At 42.2% G+C, this 21055-nt stretch overlaps 3 protein-coding genes across 4 annotated transcripts in view; 2 read left to right on the top strand and 1 right to left on the bottom strand.

Moving 5' to 3' along the window:
- Window positions 1-679: 679 nt before the first annotated feature.
- On the top strand, window positions 680-9536 carry LOC308085939 (high-affinity choline transporter 1-like; the record flags this gene model as incomplete). The annotated part of the gene is made up of 8 exons (XM_080429254.1): window positions 680-863; window positions 1252-1365; window positions 2170-2325; window positions 3098-3246; window positions 4706-4840; window positions 6655-6808; window positions 8190-8407; window positions 8976-9536. The coding sequence occupies 8 exons, from the start codon at window positions 680-682 to the stop codon at window positions 9534-9536; spliced, it is 1671 nt and encodes a 556-aa protein (XP_080285380.1).
- A 1684-nt stretch (window positions 9537-11220) lies between these two features.
- LOC308085938 (kelch domain-containing protein 3-like) lies at window positions 11221-12971 on the top strand (the record flags this gene model as incomplete). The annotated part of the gene is made up of 3 exons (XM_080429253.1): window positions 11221-11716; window positions 11801-11889; window positions 12906-12971. The coding sequence occupies 3 exons, from the start codon at window positions 11221-11223 to the stop codon at window positions 12969-12971; spliced, it is 651 nt and encodes a 216-aa protein (XP_080285379.1).
- Window positions 12972-16731: 3760 nt separating this feature from the next.
- arrb1 (arrestin, beta 1) overlaps window positions 16732-21055 on the bottom strand; it is a 39961-nt gene continuing 35637 nt past the window's right edge. For both annotated transcript variants that reach the window (XM_080428335.1, XM_080428336.1), the window contains exon 16: window positions 16732-18372. In XM_080428335.1, the coding sequence (XP_080284461.1) occupies window positions 18267-18372 (106 nt within the window). In that variant the 3' untranslated portion in view covers window positions 16732-18266. The remainder of the gene's footprint in view (window positions 18373-21055) is intronic.

Raw genomic sequence — 21055 nt, 5'->3', positions numbered from 1 at the left:
AAGGTTAAGACATTTACAGTTACCAACGTTAGTATATAGGAGACACAGAGGAGATATGATTGAGGTCTTTAAAATTGTTCACCAGATATATGACTTCACAGCCGAGCCTGTTGTCCACTTCTGGGACAATAGGTACGAGTTGAGAGGGAATTCCCTAAAATTGCTACCACTACACTGTAACTCTGAAAAGAGAAAGAATTTCTTTACACTTCGAGCTGTAAGAACATGGAACAAACTTCCAGAGGAAGTGGTCCAGGCTCCTTCAGTCAATACCTTCAAGAATAGACTTGACAAATTCTGGTCATCAAAAGACTTTCTGTACAATTATAGGGCTGGCTTGTAACTTCATAGACTGGTTAACAAACAGATTTTAAATTTTTTTTATGTAAAAATGAAATTATGTGTGTACCGTATGTATATTGGGGGATTGTATGTGGGTTGTGGGGTGGGGTGGGTTGAAGGGTAGTATATTGTGAATTGTGAATATCGCAATTTGAAAATAAATATTTATATTGTGTCGAGTCTGGCGTAGAGGATTGAATCCTGTGCCAGAAATGTTTCAATAAATTTCAATAAATAAATAAATGGCAGCAACAGTTTTTCAATATTTGCTCACGGACATTTCAATATTATAACTGCAACACATCCTGTCTGCTTGCATGTGTGTTACAGTTTCACGATGGCTCTAAACATAGCTGGGTTGGTAGCAGTGTTGGTCTTCTATGCCTTGATCCTGGCTATGGGGATCTGGGCTTCTAGGAAATCCATGAGGGAGGAGAAGAAATGTGTGGGATCCAGAAGTGAAGTCACCATGATAGGGGGACGCAACATCAACATTTATATTGGCATCTTCACAATGACAGGTGAGAAAATACAATTTGTACGACGATGCATACATCATAGATCAGGGATTCACAAACCTTTTCATGTAAAGGACCCCCAAATTAATGTGAATCACGATGTGACGCATTGAGAGCTTGTAGATCTGCCATTTTCCAAAAAAATATATACATTTGAAAACTTTGTGAAATGGGGCATTCTGCATAATGAGTATACTTTCTACTTTTGGTACTTTAAGTACATTTTTAAACCAATACTTTTATACTTTTACTCACATACATTTTGAATTCCGGACTTTTACTTGTAACAGAGTATTTTCTACATGTATTGATACTTTTACTTAAGTAAAAAAGTTACTTTTTCCACCACTGGTAACGGTAACTGTGTTAACTGCTTTATCTTCATTATAAGCCACCTGGGTTGGAGGAGGCTACATCATGGGTACAGCTGAGGCTGTCTACACTCCCTCTCGTGGCGTCATCTGGGCCCTAGGGCCCCCCTCATATGTGATGTCCTTCCTCGTCGGTAAGAGGCAGAATGTATATTATTTCCATATATATATTTATATTTAGGAAAAACACAAAACACACTCCAACATCATCTTTATTATGTCCTCAACTTCATTAAAATGGGATTTGGGTACAAAATTGATGGGAAGATTTTTGAACTTTTGTGAAAATAAAGGTTGGGAGTGATTCAAATATTTTTTTAGGGTATACAATTTGCTGCATTGGGATATGAGTGTGCACAAAGTACTGATATAGTACATAAATAATCCATAATGACGTGATGGTTGTTGCAAAATCCCAAGACACACTGTTTGAGAACCACTGGTCTTATCCAGTGGTTCTCTACTTTTTTAGGCCTCGAGCCCCCTAATTAATCATATTTGAACGGGGGACCCCACAGAATAATCATATTTGAACTGGGAACCCCCCAAAATAATCATATTTGAACTGCGAAACCCCCAAAATAATCATATTGGAGCTGGGGACCCCCAGGCCCCCACCCTGACAAGCACTTGGAATTGTAGGAGTTGAGGCATTACATATAGTTTGACTCGGTTCCACAGATAAATATTGTGGAAAATAGCAGCTCTACAAGCTCACAGCTTGTAAATCGGCTATTTTCATATTATTTGACCAATTGGCCAATGTTTACCAGTTTTTTGTATAGTTTGTTGGTTACTTTTGATGCAGTAATGGGTTATTTTCTTTTAAATAAAAATTTCACTTCACTGTCCTCTGGGGACCCGCCCTATGTGGGGTCCCGACCCACAGGTTGAGAACCACTGGTCTAATCCATCACCTTCATGTTGTGTCCCAACAGGAGGCTTGCTCTTTGCTAAACAAATGAGGGCTAAGCGCTACGTGACGATGATGGATCCATTTCAGCATCGCTATGGCAACGCAATCACCACAGCCCTTCTGCTTCCCAGTCTGCTCAGTGACATTCTGTGGGTGGCCTGCATCCTGGGTGCCTTGGGTCAGTCATAGCCTCGTTCCCAGCCTTATCTCTGAGGAGAAAAACCTGGGTCACGACCTAATGCAGAGAGTGTCTATAGGGGCGGAACTTCCATCGTATGTACTTCCCCCGAAACAATCTTTTTCGACCAATCACAACACTTGTTTCATTCACTGAGAATGTAAACAGACTTGTAAGCCGTAACATCATTTCCTTGGGTGGTACTTCCGCCAAATTCCGGTACTTCCGTTTAGACACTCAACATCACTACATCCTGTCTAACTAGTTGGACATTTTCTGTCGGCATACCAACAGAAATGTTCAAATTGTTTCTCTTGTATGCTTAGTCACAACACAAAGTGCACAGCCGTCCCAACAGAAATGACATCATGCTCAACACACAGGATACAAATATGCATTTTTCCTTTTTGTCTCAACATTCCAGAATACCTCAGAGGAACATTGTTCTGTGAGAAAGTAGTTTAACGTAGGGCTCCGAACAGGTTTCAGGAGCAAACAAAAGGATATTTTATGTAGGAGCAGAAACCAAAATGGAAAGGTCATCATCTTTAATTGTTAGAAATTAGACTATTGGTTAAATAACGTTATGTTTTTCTTTCCTACAATATTTAACAAATACAAAAGTGTGCTCCATGGAAGGCATGTGAACTTGTAAATCTGCTATCTTCGCTGAAAGTTTGCCTATTTTCGCAGGTGGTTCACCGATAGTATTATGACATGTGCAGAGTTGGGACAATTAGCTTAGACACGTGTGTATTGTGTGTTTTCACAGGTGGGACAGTTAGTGTGATTCTTGATCTTCATTCGTCGTACGCCATCATCCTGTCTGCTGGTGTTGCCATCACCTACACACTGCTGGGAGGCTTTTACTCAGTGGCCTACACCGATGTCATCCAGTTGTTGATCATCTTCATCAGTCTGGTGAGAACAGATGATGGAGCTGTCTTTCCTTATCACACCTATATAGTACCGGTAACTTCAGCCGGAGACAGGCAGCCATTGGGTATAACGATTATATAATATTTTAGTCAGACAGAGAGACATGGGAAGGTTTACAGTATCACAGGTATTTCACGCATCATCGGTCGTCGTCTCTCCCAATGAGAACAGAGAAAGCACTGGGTTTTAACAGCACCGTTAACATAAACTATGACTTCATGGAAGACACATCGAGCATCCAGCCATCGGAGGTGTAATCCTGCCATTGGTGGAGAGTGATGATGAGTTGATGAAGTCAGATGAATATGATGATGGTATGATAATGATGAAGGCGATGATGGTAGATGATGAAGATAACCCGTGCCAAAGTGTCTGGGTCAACACTTTGACTTCGGCTTTTGACCGGTCACTGGTCAGTGGTCACTTCAGTGGCACTGAAAGAATGCATTGGAGAAGAACACCAAGATGTAGTGTCCTAAAAACATTCAATATTGACATAACTCGAGGAGCCGACAGATAGCCACAGAAAGCCTGTAGCAGCTTGACCTTGCAAAGATAGACAAAGGAGACTAGAGTACATGACTGGATTAGGCCAATATGACACCCATATATTAATTTGACATTTAAAGCAGTTTATGACACTAGACAAATTATAATCAACAAGATTAACTCTATCAACAGACATCATAATAATAATAATAATAATAATAATAATAATAATAATAATAATAATAATAATAATAATAAGTGTAATAATAATAATAATAATAATAATAATAATAATAATAATAAGTGTAATAATAATAATAATAATAATAATAATAATAATAATAATATCTAAAATGTATATAGCGCTTTTATAAGTATCCAAAGACACTTTACATGGGGGGCATGAGAAAACAGCAAAGAAAAACAACTTTATTAGGGGAAAAAACACTAAGACAAGGCTAAGACTAAGGAATAAAATCAATAAAAACAGTGGAATGAAGAGAATGGGGGGGGGTGCACTTAGCTGGGGAAAGCCATATTGAAGAGGTGGGTTTTGACGGCGGTTTTGAAGGTTTGGAGGGTTCTATCGCCCCAGGTACGGTACAGGAATGTCATAGCTGAATGGGTAGAGAGCCTGGCTGGGAAGCAGGTCTCAGGTTCAATTCCCAGCCCTGGCAATATGTCTAGGTGTCCCTGAGCAAGATCCTTAAGTTTACTCCTAACTGCACTTATATTTAGATATTTTCTAAAATTTTCTTTAGATTTTTTTTTCATTTTTTTTTGAAAGAGTGTGGCAAGTTTTGGTACATTTTGATACATTTTGGAAAGTGGTTAAGGCAACCTCCATCCCCCATCCCCGATAGCATTGGAGGTGCACTTCTTCACTGGTGGTGAACATAATTATGTTTTTGTTGAACTATTTCCTTGTTCTGTTTTATCTTGCCTTTGCCAGTGGCTGTGTGTTCCCTTTGTAATTCTCCACCCATCATCATCTAATGTGACACTCACACCTTTACACTCATCGCCCTGGATGGGGGAGCTCAAGACGGAGGATGTTGGAAAATGGATCGATGAATTCCTCTTATTGGTTAGTTGTTGTTTCACCCCAAATCCTATTCATGTACAGTGTGCATCTGTGTTTACATATCCGCACTGTCAGGCAGAGACCTTCAATGTCCATGTTGCGAACGTTCAGGGCATACTTGCCAGCACTGGCCTATATATGGATATCCCCATAAATGGAGACTATCGACCTACAAAGTCGTCATAGAGACCCAAGACGTGTCATAGATACGGAGTCTGACATCAGTGAACCCTTCCCAGAAACTCCATATATGGAGATAACCGTCACGTCCAGGACTGACGTCCTGGTCCCATATTTGGGCATAACTGACATAGGCAGCTCCATATGAGGAGATGTCTGACACTATCTGACATCACTAAGGTGATGTCAGGGGCTACCCACAGCAGGATAAAACACGCCGGATGTCATGGTTGAAACCACTCTCCTCATCGGCACTAGACTCAGTCCTAACCCTTCCAGAGTAGCCAGCATCCATCCAAGCAGGATTAGCTCACCTGACAACCCAGTGTCCTCAGCGACGCTCGAAGATCATCTTAACTCTCTCTAGAGTACAAGGACGACTAGCTGGCCGTACAAACCAGCTAGGCCTCACAGCGGCTCTTGAGTCCGGTTCTAAACAACCAGCCGATTATCAGTTTTATAGTCCATATTTCATCGTTTTATGTTTTTCGTATAAATTAACGGCATATTGTATACTAAACTATTTTATACCAGTGTTGCACAAAAGTAGCAGAAACAGTCTACAAGCTGGAAGGTCTAGAACCTTCGAATGTTCGCCTCAGAATAGCTATATGGTTCATATGGTAACAAGAGTTTGTGACTAAGTAATAACTGCATTGGATCCATTTGAACGCAGGTTCCTTTTATCCATTGTCTTAAAAGTAATAGTTACAAGCTACAGCGACAAGCTTTCCACCGACAGCGGTGATAAACATGTGTGCACTGGTTCAGTTCATTTGTTTTGCGTCTGATGGTATTACTACTTGATTTGATTTGATTTGATTTGATTTGATTTGATTTGATTTGATTTGGCTTGACCCCAGTCTCTGGTGTATTAACTCAGCTGTGTGGAACCTCATGCGCATACCCTGGCGCATTCCTCGTTAGTGGCAGAAAAGATCACACCCAGTGTGAGTAAGCGGTGCCTACTCTGTTTGATGAGTGTATCCTGGTATTCAGGCGGTACTACTCTGTTTGATGAGTGTGTGCTGGTATTCAGGTGGTACTACTCTGTTTGATGTGTGGATGCTGGTATGTAGGCGGTACAACTCTATTTGATGTGTGGGCGCTGGTATTCAGGCGGCACTACTCTATTTTATGTGTGGGTGCTGATATTCAGGCGGTACTACTGTATTTGATGCGTGGGGGCTGGTATTCAGGTGGTATTACTTTATGTGATGTGTGGGCGCTGGTATTCAGGCAGTGCTATTCTATTTGATGTGTGGGCGCTGGTATTCGGGCGGTGCTACTGTATTTGATGTGTGGGCGCTGGTATTCAGGCGGTACTACTCTATTTGATGTGTGGGCGCTGGTATTCAGGCGGTACTACTCTATTTGATGTGTGGGCCCTGGTATTCAGTCGGTACTACTCTATTTGATGTGTGGCCGCTGGTATTCAGACGGTACTACTCTAATTGATGAGTGCGCTGACTGTGTTGGGCCTGTGTGTGTGTGTGTGTGTGTGTGTGTGTGTGTGTGTGTGTGTGTGTGTGTGTGTGTGTGTGTGTGTGTGTGTGTGTGTGTGTGTGTGTGTGTGTGTGTGTGTGTGTGTGTGTGTGTGTGTGTGTGTGTGTGTGTGTGTGTGTGTGTGTGTGCAGGCCTTGGGAGGACTGTGCTACCAGGCATTCTATCAGAGGGTCCTTTCTGCTGAATCACCTGCTCAGGCCCGATTCACGTGTTTTGCAGCAATGATCATCTGCTTCATCATGGGGATTCCCTCAGTCATCATAGGAGCAGTGGCTGTTTCTGCAGGTACTTTACAAACACTGAACTTGCACACACTGTTAAAGCTGCAATCCGTAACCTTTGTCCTACCCAGGATTCGAACCCTGATCTCCTGCATGAGATCGAATTTCTACCGCTGAGCTAAAACAGAGCGCCTGCTTGGCCAGGGGAGAATATTGCCCTTATGAGCTTCAGGCAATACCACTTGTCAACCTAGCCTGGAATCCAAACTGATTCACTCCGTTCGGCGGATTAGTTTTTTCTCACTTCGCTTCCCAGGCCATGGTACTATTTGACTCGTATTTCCAAACGTCACCAATTACACAGGCAAGTCAAGAAGTGACTCGAATTTTACATTGCGCCTGGGTGCCCGTCCTGCCCCTTGAAAATAGGTTCAGTACCAGACTGAGAAGCAAAGTGAGAGGAAAAAACCTGCCGAACAGAGCAAATCAGTCTGGATCCCAGGCTATTGTCATCCAGTAGGGGTCCAACCTGACACCTGGGTCTAAATTCAATGGAAGAGTATAGGCCAACAGTGTCAAACTGGTGAAACGGCCCGTAGAGAGTTCCAATGCGGCCCAGACATGATTTTCAACAATATCTGGCTATATACAGTATGAATCTGGACTCATTCTACCTAGACCGCAATATCCAAACTAATAGGTGACACATAATAGACATTAAATTATTAATTATTATGAAATTATGAAAATAACTGCAGATTCAGAAACTGGTCCCTGACATTGACAAGTTGGTTAAAGCAAAGAGATGTCAGGTGTCTGGAAGCAGAAAGTGCTTTAGATGAAATCTCATACTGGCTACATGTAAATTTGCCATTTGGGATATTTTTGAAAAAAATATAATGAAAAAGGTTGTAGGCAGTTTTAAAGTGTTTTTTTAAAAAGCACTAATCATATTATTGTGATTCATTGATATTTTCTGAATATTCCATTATTGTTCATCATGTCAATAAAAAAGACTGAGTTTGATTGTTGGAAGGACTCAGGCCTACATAAAAAAGGTTGTGGACCCATTTACAAATTTGTAGTTATAGCCAGAGACAGTATTTGAAATTGAATTATTATATTTTCAAATGGTTTATTGAGGCCTTTTCTTATACAATATTTCTCATAGCCTACAACTATCTAACCTGACGCTTCCAGATCCAAGAAGCTTACGTCACACATTTGTTTCTCAGCTTATTGAGAAACGTAGTTACTCAATACCGCCCCCATCTGGCAGAGTCAGGTTAACAACTATCTGCAATACAAATAATAAATAATGTTGCCATCTTGCTGATCAATGAAGAAATATTTGTCATTGGGCTGCCCTCTGCTGGTCCACTGACAAGAAAAACAAGTTTAAGTTCACCTCCTCATCACTTTGGATGTCCGGCTACCCCTTTCAGACTGGAACCAGACAGAGTATGGTCTTCCAGCTCCATTTGAGCGAGGGGAGGCAGGGAATGTGCTTCCACTGGTCCTGCACAACCTCACCCCGTCCTGGGTGGGGGTGGTGGGCATTGGGGCATTAGCTGCAGCCGTCATGTCCTCCGTAGACTCTGCCATGCTTTCTTCTGCATCCATGTTCACTCAGAATATCTACAAAAGCTACCTCAGGAAACAGGTTGGAAACTTTGCTTTATTTGTAGTACTATAACCATATGTAACTAGTGTCTCTGCATGTGTGTGTGCCTGCTTGTGTTTATGTGTCTTCATGTATATAGCAGACTATATCACTTTGCATCCTGCGAAGACATGCTAAACCGTTATTGTGATAAGCACAGAGGACCTGTAGGGCTTTCAGCTATGCAAAAGAGGTTTTTATGTGATAGCAGATGGGTGGTCTATTAAGGCTGCAAACCATGTGCAAAGTTTCACGGAAATCGCATGCTGCGTTCATGATTTTAGGCATTTTGTTCAAAACAAACCAATCCTGCAAACTTTGGAAGCCAATCTTAGCTAATCAGGATGGAATATGGAAAATTTCACTAGCCCCCGGGGCTAAAAAAATGCCGGCCCAGAGGCCCGTGCGGGGGTTAATCCGTCCCTGCGCCATACGACGGGGTATAAATTTGATATTCGGCACAAGAAGTCATCGTCATTAAGACACAGTCATAAACCATAAGCTTAGATTTAATATTGCATCTATGTCGTCATTTTTTAATAACAAGTCTTTTCCACTGTGTCTCAAGGCATCAGAGAGGGAGTGTGCCTGGGTGATCCGCCTAAGTGTGCTGCTGGTGGGCTTGGCTGGCACCGGTCTGGCCTTCACTGGAGAAGGCGTCATGGCTTTCTGGCTGATGAGTTCAGACCTGCTGTACTGCATAATCTTCCCGCAGATCATCTGTGTCGTGCATTGTCCCTTCGCTAACGGATACGGTGCGGCCACCGGCTACTTCCTGGGGACTTTTCTGAGACTTCTGAGCGGGGAGCCTCTACTCCACATTCCCCCTGTCCTGATGTTTCCCGGTTGGAGGGAGGATGAGTTAACAGGGGACATCCACCAGTATTTTCCCTTCAGGTCTTTGATAACGTTGCTAACCATGCTCATCATTCCCTCAGCCTCCTTGCTGGCACGTCTGGTGTTCACCCGCCACATGCTGCCTCCTTCCTGGGACGTCCTTGGGGTCTTGATGGAGGCTGGGAAGGCTGTGAAGGATGTAAATGGAGTGGGGAGAGCAGAAGTAATCATACCTGCTGCTACTGAGACTACTGAGAATTTGCTGGCTACCTCCTCCACCTCCAGCTGCTAGGAGGATGGTAGAGCCCAACCGATGATACATAGGTTTTATGCCAATTATCACGATTTTGGAGAATACTAGACCGATGTGACCAATGTTTTGTAAGAAAGAAAAAAAGGGCAAAAAAAAAGTTCTACTAATTATACAATGAACAAGCAATAATAAATATAAAATACTGTATACACATAAACGGAACTTCATTTTATTCAATCGCTTACACCCTATTCATTCATTTAAAAAAAAAGATCTACTACTTTTGAAAATTGGTTAAAAGTGGTGAAAAATCTGTGTCTGCAAAAAAGTCAAATGATGGCCGCTATACCACCCAAATAGATTTATATCGGTCAGGCTCTAGAGAAACTAAAGACCCTGATGCTAGATAGGAGAGTGTGTAGGGCAACGATTCAGGAGTCCTGAGCTGGTGTTGGCTAGACCACGCTCTCACATCGCATCGCATCTAGAGGTTGATCGTAGAGCTGCTTTTGCTTCATCTGGTAATGCTGGTTATTCTAGTTCAATCAAGTTATTTGTTTGTACCTCGAACCTGGTTCTAAATGGAATCTGGTTATAAATGGAAATTAAATGCAGTTGCAGTGCTTAAATCAACTAAATGCACCAAATCAACAATGTTATAATAGCTTTGCCAGAAAAGTCCCATGGTTCAGTCCATGGGCATCATTACTGTACTTTATTATGATGTGAATGTCCTGGAGTCAAGGGATAACGATGCTTATCTGCAACATCTAAAGCTAAAATATCGAAATGTTATTTTGACGATGCTTGCACCTCATGGTTCACTAACATCTCAATGGCACTAAAATTACAAATCTCTCAAAACAAACTAATAAGACTACTACAAGGCTTCACCCCCTGGACTCACCTTCCCCCAGCTCACTTTGCTAGTCTGGGTTGGCTCAAGGTAGAAGACAGACAGAGCGCTACATCTCTCAATGGGTCTGGTCTTCAAGATACTCAGAGAATCAGTGCCCAGATACCTGTCAAACTACTTCTCTAGAGTGAGTGCCACATTCCCCAAAAATGTGTCTCAAACATGGGGGGAAATGCATTCTACTATGCTGCCACCATACTATGGAATGAACTACCAAAACCCATTAAAGATCTCAACTCCCTAACCCAACAAATACTAAACTAAAAGAATGGTTTACCTCAAAATACAAGGGAGCATAGTTTAACTCCTTGAACACCTTGGTAGTAGCATCTGTTGATGTTGATGCTACTTGAGTTTTCTACCAATATGTATTGTATGTATTGTATTGTTTGTATTGTATTGTATTGTATTGTATTGTATTGTATTGTATTGTATTGTGTTGTATTGTATTGTATTGACTGATGAATTGAGTACAATGGACCACAATGGAAACAAGGCCTCTTAGGTAGAGAGGCCTTCTGGTAATCAGAAAGTTGCTGGTTCGGCTCCCAGTTGTTATAAGGGGGTCTTCCAGAGCCTGCTTGGGATGGGGTTTTTATGGTGATCAGTTTGCCATATTAGGGAGATCAACAGGCAGTGGCTTCCCTGATTGGCCAATCCAAATCATCAGCTTTGCGGATTGGCCCAGCTTCGAATGACGTTTGTGTCTATGTAACATAATAAGTAGTAAGGCGAGCAATAGGACTCCATTTTACACGGGAGGAAGACCACAGTCCATTTTGATCCACTGCGTTGCTGGTGTGTGAAATGTTGCGTTGGGCGGTATATCTGAAAGGAGGACCAAATAAAACCCTTCATGCTGCTGTGGCAGTGGGACATAAGGTGTACTCCTTTGGAGGGTACTCTATCGGGGAGACCTACATGTTCAACATGGGTCAGATTGATGTCCACGTCTTCAACTCAGTATCTTTGCGCTGGACAAAGTTGCCCCGAGTGATAACTACAAGAGGAGAGGTTCCCCTTGAGGTTCCCTCCACGCGTGTGTGCCACACAGCTGTGCTGATAGAAGATATCATCTACATCTGGGGGGGGATAGTTAACATCGAGACAGAGGAAACCGGCAATGGAGTTATTACCATCAGTGGGAATAAGTGCAATGTGCTTTATGCATTTGATGTAGAAACCCACAGATGGTTCAATCCTAGGATTTCTGAAACTGTTCCAGAGGCGAGGTGCGGCCACTCAGCCTGTGCCTTGGGGAATGTCATGTACATCTTTGGAGGATTCAACCTGCTGACTGGGCGTACTAATGACATCTACAAGCTTGACACCATCTCAATGGTCTGGTCTTTAATTGATACCAATGGTATTCCGACGCTTGTTTCAGATTGCCATTCTGCCACCATCATTGGGATGAAGATGTTTGTATATGGGGGCCGAGGGGACGAGGATGAGACCAATTACAACAACATCAGAGTGTTTGACACAGAGACCAACTGCTGGCTGAGCACGCCTTCTGCACAGTTTCTTCCCGAAGCATGCAGGGGTCATTCTGTATTTGCCTACAATGGAGAGCTGTACATATTTGGTGGTGAGAACTTTCCTCGGGACCGGTCCTTCAATGATCTGTGGAAATTCAATCCAGAGAGCTTCTCCTGGAAGAAGGTTAAGCCCAGGGGGAAAGGCCCATGTGCAATGAATTCTAGAATGTGCTGTTGCATGGTGGGAGAACGTATCATCCTGTTTGGAGGATACACACCCGATGACCTGTACATCTTAGACTTAAGTCCTAGTCTGAAGACATTATGCAAGCTAGCAGTTATTCAGCACGGTCTAGTGCAGTCGGAACTCCCACACGACATCAGGTGGGAACTGGAAGCCATGACTTTACCAGCAGCAACAGAAAAAAGAACAGAGAACACAGAGCAGAGAGAGAACAGAGAAACACTTGAGAACAGAGCTCCAGGCAATGGAGGCGATCTCTACAACACGTAGAGATCGCCTTCCTTAAAAACTCTCTCTTCATTCTGATGGGAAAGAAAGTAGAGCACATGAATGTGCTCAGTGATACCCATCAAGAACTAAGCAGCATCATACAGGAGAATAGAGCACTCTACTGCCAATGAACCTGCGCCAGGGCAGACATGGTTGCAAAGAAGATCTCTACGAATAGAAACTTCTACACCCAGTTGATCCCCATAAGGAATGTAGAAACAAACAGATGCTTTGGGCAAAGGAATGGACAGTTAGGGCAGAGGACTTCAGGAAACAGATGTTTGTGAATGAGAAGAACTGGGAGTGGCAGAGGAAAATGACTGCAAAGGTGGAGACCTTTGTGTTTTTTTTGTTTTTTTTTTCTTCTTTATTACGATTTTTTTTGCTACTTTATCATGTTTGAGGCAATCATAAAGCGAAAAGTAGACCAGAATTGCCAGCTCTCAATTATTGGTGTCCAACCAAATCCACTCTGACACCCCTTCCTGTAATCACAGTTTGTACATGACAGCAAATACTGTAAGTGTGACTTCTGCCCAAAACCCACAAAGTTGCTCTACTAACAGGCTCACATAAGTAGCTAGAATAATGTTTCACACCATGCGGACCACTCTTCACCTGTGCAATACCATGTACCCATCAACATGACTTCAAATACTGGCCTCGACTCCATATTTGAGCATGCCTGACAGGGAATAGCCTGGCATGGTCAGACAATATGGGCACAAAAGGTACAACAGGCCCCTATCATCAAACCCAATGTCCGCCTGGTATGCAAACTGAAGGGGGTTGAGGTATTCACTCACCATCGGTCTCAGTTGATTCAGTAACAGACGCTCAAAGGTCTTCATGCTCTTTGATGTCAGAGCCACTGGCCTGTAGTCACAAGGTGCGACTTTTCTTAGGCACCGGAACAGTGCAGGAAGATTGCCACAGTTGCGGCACCCTCCCCGTCTTCAGAGAGAGGCATATCGTTTGGATCAGCGGTTCTGGACAACCGGATCTCCATATATGCCTATACTATACTGATACGCCCAGCCCACATATGCACGTACAGAGTTTTTGTGCATTAATTGTAAGATTGTTTCAAATACTCCTATCAATAGGAATGTGCTGCACTCCATTGTTCTATCTTTCAAATACATTATATGTGTAACATACAAAGGTTGCTTATTAAGGTTGTTCCTAAAAGTGTTCTGGGTGAAAATGTTGAATACCTTTTTGGGGATAGTGTTGATATTGTTAATAAGTCAATTAGAGTGCTCTAGATGGATGCAATCAGAAAATCGGAGCATTTCTGTCAATAGTTAACATTTTCACATACTGTAGCCGCCATCTTGGAAATATGCAAATTAGGGTTCCAGACACACCCAATCGTAATGATAAGCATTCCAATGTGTTTGCAATGGTCAAAAACATGAAATAGACACCAAGCTTGTGTTTGTAGCTCATCTGGTTCAAAAGTTACAGCCAAAACCGTTTTACATGGCGGCCATTTTGGATTTGGCCGCTATGGCGATCCCACAGGTCACCCGCTCGGGCGCCCTAGCTAAATCATTAGAGCATGCCCTGGGCTACATCTGGGCCAAATTTGGTGCATTTAAGACTGATTAGCCCTAAGGCCCGGGACTATTGCTGACATATTGTCCATATACAGTATGTGATTATGCTAATAAAAGCTAATTACGCTAATTCTGAAAATTGCTCAACATATGCAAGTTAGCATCCGGCAGTTTCCACATGCTGGGGACCCATACTCAACATTTCTAATATAAAACCTTGGTGTACCGGGTTCACAATGGGGCTCTATGGGCTGGCAAGTAGACTAAAAGGGAGGTGGAGTTAGCTGGCTTTGCTGACTCCAGGCTCCACTCCCTTTTGACTTCCAACCTCATTGTGAGCTTGGAGGTCCATTTAGCTGTACTTATTGATGATGAACAAAACCTCCTAACTCCACTTTTTGTTTTGTTTTTGTCATTTCCAGAAAAATGAACATTTTGGAGTTAGCTGGTTGCTGCCGGACGGCAGAGATAACCGGGTGCATGGGGCCTGCAATTGTTGCATCGCGACTTGCAGCGTTCCCGAGTAGAGGCATGGTAGATGCTTCTGGTGGGCCTCGTCCACGTTTTATACGCAGACATTATAAACCATTGAATGTAGAAGTTTTCCAGTGTTTTGGTTTGCCTTATTGTGGTTTCCTACGGGCAAGCACACTAATAATAATATACTGTGATTGCCCACACTAAATAGGTGCAGTTACAATTGTGATCAGCCAGATTAAAACCCTGCACATTGATATATCTGAGTTCTTGTCTAGTGCGCTGGTTCTCAAAGTGGGTTTTGGGGACACCCAGGGGTCCTCGAGGGGGTTCCTAGTATTGATGATTTCTTGTATAGTAGCCTATTGTATGTCTTTATATGTCTTGATGAATCGAATACATCGTACCACAATGGAAACAAGGCTTTTTGTGTTATCCTTTTAGCATTCTTGTATAACTGCACCTCTGTACTTTTTGCAAACCGTTAATAAAGTATTCAATCGAGCAATCAATTCCAGGGGGTCTCCAGCTAAATCGTCGATAGTTAAAAACGAAATGGACCATTCCAGGTGTGTAACTCTGAGAGTCCAGGCTTGTGGTTGAGTCTCTGAAAAGACTGCAACCCGTGCAGGACTGTAGGTGTAGGTCTCACCTGTCCAGCTTTTCACCAGTGGTGGAAAGTAGCTAAGTACAGTACTCAAGTACTGGACTTATAGGTAGGCTACACTTTTGAGGTATTTTTACTTTACAGGAGTATTTCCTACTCTCAATACTTTATACTTCTACTGCACTACATCTCAGAGGCAAATATTGTACTTTTACTCCACTACAATTATTTGAAAAGTTTAGCTACTAGTTACTTTGTAGATGTAGATTATTATTACAAATCATGCATTTACCACTTCCGCCCTACCTACTGTATATACTTCGGCTATTTGAAAATTGCCAATCTACAAGCTCATCGCATCACGACACGTTGTGAGCTTGTAGATCGGCTATCTTCAAAAGATTTTAATACGTTTAGAAAACTTGTGAAATGGGATATTGTGCGTAATGAGTACTTTTGTACATTGTGGTATTGATACTTTTACTTAAGTAAAACATGTGAGTACTTCTTCCACCACTGCTTTTCACACTGCTGACTGCAGCTTTGGCAGATTGACATTATTTTTGTGGCGTACTTTGCAGATTTTTATTAATCCAAAACATGCATTAACCACTTGAGCCTTATTTCATACGTCTATTCGAAAATAGCAGATCTACAAGCTCACAGCGTGTCACATTGCAACGTGTTGTGAGCCTGCGGATCTGCCACAAATTATACCAATTTTGAAAAACTAAATGTGAGCACTTTTACTTTGGCACTGTAAGTACATTTTGATGTGAATTCTGTTGTACTTTTACTGAAGTACAATTAATTTTGAATAAGCCATTTACTTTTTATATTGTAATATTGATACTTTTACCAAAATAAATCTACGTACTTCTTCCACCACTGCACTTATGCAATGATTCACTCCTCCATCTCATAGCAGTGTTGCCAAGTCCGCTCATTATAAGCGACTTTGGGCTTGTTTTTCTGGGCTTGTAAATATTGGTAGTTGCGGGTTGCATTTTTTGGGGGCTTGTTTCTAAAGTGTAGTTGTTTATTTAGGCTTGCTTCCTAATGTTGTTTACACCAGTGGTTCTCAAACATTTTCATGTCAAGGACCCCCACAAATTAATATGTATTTATCCATGGACCCCCATCTGAAAATATTTTGTGCCAGACCTTTGTGTTTATATTTAAAAAATATTCCTCACCCTTGTCAAGGCTTTTTTTTTTTAAAGCTGTGTGTGTGTGTGTGTGTGTGTGTGTGTGTGTGTGTGCGTGTGTGTGTGTGTGTGTGTGTGTGTGTGTGTGTGTGTGTGTGTGTGTGTGTGTGTGTGTGTGTGTGTGTGTGTGTGTGTGTGTGTGTGTGTGTGTTTCTCTTGCAAAATCTGGCGACACTGTTCACTTGCTAGATACTGTTAATCAGGATTCATCGCAAGCCTAGTTATAGCATCAGCATCACACTGGTTTCCACAAATATCCTTTTTATTAAAGATGCAATTGAATATACAGCTTTCTTTCGGATAAAACAGTATACCAATAATATCTATAATCAATAATAATAAATACAATATGTTTTTCATTTTTCTTCTTCAGACAGCTGTAAAAGGTGATAAATCAGACATTGATAATCATGATTCATACTCTCACATACAGAGAAGGACCAACATGGTGTTAAAACTACTGGCTTACATCAAGGGTTCCCAAACCTTTCAGGCCGCGACCCCCCCCAAATAATCATATTTGAACTGGGGACCCCCCACACTGACAAGCACTTGGAATTGTAGGCATTACATTTAGTTTGACTCGGTTCCATAGATAAATATTGTGAAAATAGCCAAAATTCAAGCTCACGACGGCTCGCACTGCGATCTGTAGCTCGGCTATTTTCACAATGTTTGCCTATTTCTTACATAATATTTGTCAATTTGGCGAATTAGTATTACAAAGGTCTTAAATGTCCTTAAATTGTAACTGTAGAAAAGTGCAGATACCCTGTATACACTTATACTGTATGTTGTTGTTTACTGTTGAGTGAGAAAACAATGTTGCACATTAATGCACATTAAGCGAATCATCTGGGGACCCCCCCAAAATAATTTTGAGACCACCCTGGGAGTCCCGACCCCCAGTTTGGGAACCACTGGCTTACATCATGTTCTAATGCCCTACACTAGTACAGGCAACGTCATTGTCTGACAACGGTCTAACACATGGTAAGGTTGTGTCTCTCTTTACATGGCAGGCTAATTGATTTAGCTAAAATTCCCTAGCTCAACACTGTCAGCTAGGGGTGTTTCTGTAAAACATCCAGTCCACTAAATAAATAATGTCCAATAAACGACGTGTTGAAAAAATAAGGCGGTGTTGTTGTACTCACAAAACATAGAAATGAATCCCATGCAGACAATGCCACCCATTGATATAAACGGTTAAGCAAGATGTTCTGTTGCTACGGTCTTCACATCACATTCTCTCCTCCAATGGGACTCACGGAATAGGTCATGTGACTCCCGCTTGAACCAAATCCTGATTGGTTGCCTGCCACGTTGGTCCTGTTGCGATCCACACAAGTCAGATCGTGATACGATTAACCACTTAAACCATATACATTATTGACCGGAGTCCCCCAGGTGGCTATACCTGCTTTATTTCCCTCCTCATTACACTAAATCTATCACTAAATCCATAAGCTCACTGTGAGCTTGTAGATCTGCTTGTAGATCTTTGCCTATTATAACATGCCCAGAATAGGGACACTAGGGTTCATGTGCGTAAAAGCAGCTAAAATAAAAGGGTGGATTGAAGCATGCTCTCTCCAAGCTCTACCAGCAGCGGGACCACAGCTTCTTTAACACTTTGAACCTCGCTACCGTCGTTCGAGCTTGGAAACACAAGCCGAACAACGTCTCCCCATCATGAGAACATGAACACGGCATCACTGGAAGTCCAGATTCCTCAACAACACAGCAGCACAAGAGGCTCTCTGTCCGTCTGCCCGTCCGTCCTTCTGTCCTTCTGTCCGTTTGTCCGTCTGTCTGTCTGTCTGTCTGTCTGTGCGTCTGTGTCTGTGTCTGTGTCTGTGCGTGTGTGTGTGTGTGTGTGTGTGTGTGTGTGTGTGTGTGTGTGTGTGTGTGTGTGTGTGTGTGTGTGTGTGTGTGTGTGTGTGCGCGTGTGCGTGTGCGCGTGTGCGTGTGTGTGTGTGTGCGTGCACGTGCGTCTGTCGTCTATCTGGTGTTGAGCATGGGCGACTCTGGCTCCTCCTCGTCCTCCTCGTCCTTTGCGTCATTCAGCCGCTGTCGTGCGAAGTCCTCAAAAACAATGTCATCGTCACTGAAGAGAGAGAGAGAGAGAGAGAGAGCATTTCAATGCTGTGGTCAAACTCATCTTTAAAGTTCATCGTGTCAACATTAGGGCTGCAACGATCTGTTTTTTTAGCAATCATTCCTTTTTTTTGGATCAATCGAATAATGTAATTTTAACAAATCAACAAATTTACTGTTTCAACGTCAACCTGACATTAAAGTAATTCCTGCCAACATTCAGATTCACTTTATTGTCACTTGTTGATTGATGCACTGTTTCTCAGGTACATAGATGTTAAAAACATAATAAAACAACCAAAAAACACTCAATAAACAATAAACACAGGGCAAGAATATCAGTCAAAGAAAGTGCATTGTGCTTAGTACAAAGAGTTATTGCACATTCACTTTTCACTGTCATTTAACAGCCTGATAGCCTGTGGGGAAAAAAACTGTTCCTCAGCTTGCTAGTGCGTGCTGAGAGGATCTTGTATCACCTCACCCTTTTCAGGGGGGGGAAAGTATTTTATGGGGGTGAGTGGGGTCTTTATTGATCCTCAGGGATTAAAACGAAAATAAATTGAGCGCCTTGCGGTCTCTGTCCGTACAGCTGCCGTACCAGGACGTGAAGCTGCTTGTCAGGAAACTCTCTATCGTGCCTCTGTAGAAGTCCCTGATGGTGTTGGGTCTCAGGCCAAATTGCTGCAGTGACATGGCAGTCCCAAATCAGGTCCTTCTCGATGTTCACCCCCAGGTATTTGAAGGTGTCCACCCACTCAACCGCTGATCCATTGATGGTACTGTAACTGGTTGGAGCTCATCTTTCTTCTTCCTGTAGTCCACAACAATCTCCTTGGTTTGTCTGCTATGACACGTACAGCAACACGTACAGGAGCTGTTGGGCCTTGTTTTACGACTGCAGTGACATGGCAGTCCCAAGTCAGGTCCTTCTCGATGTTTTACCCCCAGGAATTTGGCACCGCTGAGCCATTGATGGTAACTGGTTGGCAGTGGTGTAAAGTAACTAAGTACATTTACTTAAGTACTGTACTTAAGTAAAATGTTGAGGTATTTTTTACTTTACTGGAGTATTTCCAATTGTCAGTACTTTTACTTCTACTCCACTACATCTCAGAGGCAAATGTTGTACTTTTACTCCACTACAATTGTTTGAAAACTTTAGTTACTAGTTACTTTGCAGATATACACTATTACATTATAAAACATACATTAACCCCTTTAGCCCTATTTTATACCTAGGCTATTTGAAAATAGCAGATCTACAAGCTCACAACGCGTCGCATCGCGACGCGTTGTGAGCTTGTAGATCGGCTATTTTCAAACATTATAGTACTTTTACTTTTGGTACTTTAAGTACATTTTGATACCAATACTTTTTTTTACTTTTACTCAAGTAAATTTTGAATTCCGGACTTTGACTTGTAACGGAGTACTTCTACATTGCAGTATTAATACTTTTACTTAAGTAAAACATTTGAGTACTTTTTCCACCACTGCTGGTTGGAGGTCGTCCTTCTTTTTCCTGTGGTCCACAACAATCTCCTTGGTTTTTTTCTGACATTCAGAGAGAGGTGATTGTCCATAAACCACGGCTCCACGGTGGCCGCCTCCTATCCCTGGAGGCCAACTCGTCGCCGGCCAGAGATCAAACCCACCACTGCTGTGTCGTCAGCAAACTTCACGACACGGTTTGATGACCGTGTCGCCACGCAGTCGTGGGTGTACAGGGAGGCAGTGGTGGAAAAAGTACTCAAATGTTTTACTTAAGTAAAAGTATTAATACTGCAATGTAGAAGTACTCCGTTACGAGTCAAAGTCCGGAATTCAAAATTTACTTGAGCAAAAGTAAAAAAGTATTGGTATCAAAATGTACTTAAAGTACCAAAAGTAAAAGTACTATAATGTTTGAAAATAGCCGATCTACAAGCTCACAACGCGTCGCGATGCGACGCGTTGTGCAAAGTAACTAGTAACTAAAGTTTTCAAATAATTGTAGTGGAGTAAAAGTACAACATTTGCCACTGAGATGTAGTGGAGTAGAAGTAAAAGTACTGACAATTGGAAATACTCCAGTAAAGTAAAAAATCACACCCTGTGTGAAGTGGGCGGTGTCTTGCTAGCTAATCACAATACTGAATGGAGTCAACCAATCATGTACAAAAAATAAATACATTTATTGAAACACTCTTTATGATGGAAGAAACCATAACTTAAAAAAAACAAATTTATGGGTTTTTTTAAAGTTATGGTTTCTTATATAGGGCTATGCACATGTGTCATGTGACACTGACCAATCACAGTCCTGAATAGACTGTGATTGGCCAATCACGGTGCAGGGTTAGGCGGGGTACATTTTTGGCCAAATATCCAAACCTCACTTATAGGGGCGGTTTCACCGCCCAAAAATACCTCAACATTTTACTTAAGTACAGTACTTAAGTAAATGTACTTAGTTACTTTACACCACTGACAGGGAGTACAGGAGGGGGCTGAGGACACAGCCCCGTGGTATCCCTATGCTGAGACTCAGTGTGGAGGAAGTACAACTAGCCACTCTCACCGTCTGGGGGCGGTCTGTCAGGAAGTCCAGGATCCAGTCGCACAGTGAAATATTCAGGCCCAGGTCCCGGAGCTTGCCATCGAGCCAATCAACATTATGTTGATAGCTATGTACATTTTTATTTAAAGCG

The sequence above is a fragment of the Gymnoscopelus braueri genome (assembly GCF_963280865.1).
Source record: "Gymnoscopelus braueri genome assembly, chromosome: 5".
Taxonomy (NCBI): Eukaryota; Metazoa; Chordata; class Actinopteri; order Myctophiformes; family Myctophidae; genus Gymnoscopelus; species Gymnoscopelus braueri.
The sequence above is the reverse complement of the archived record's forward strand: the minus strand, read 5'-3'. Positions and strand labels throughout refer to the sequence as shown.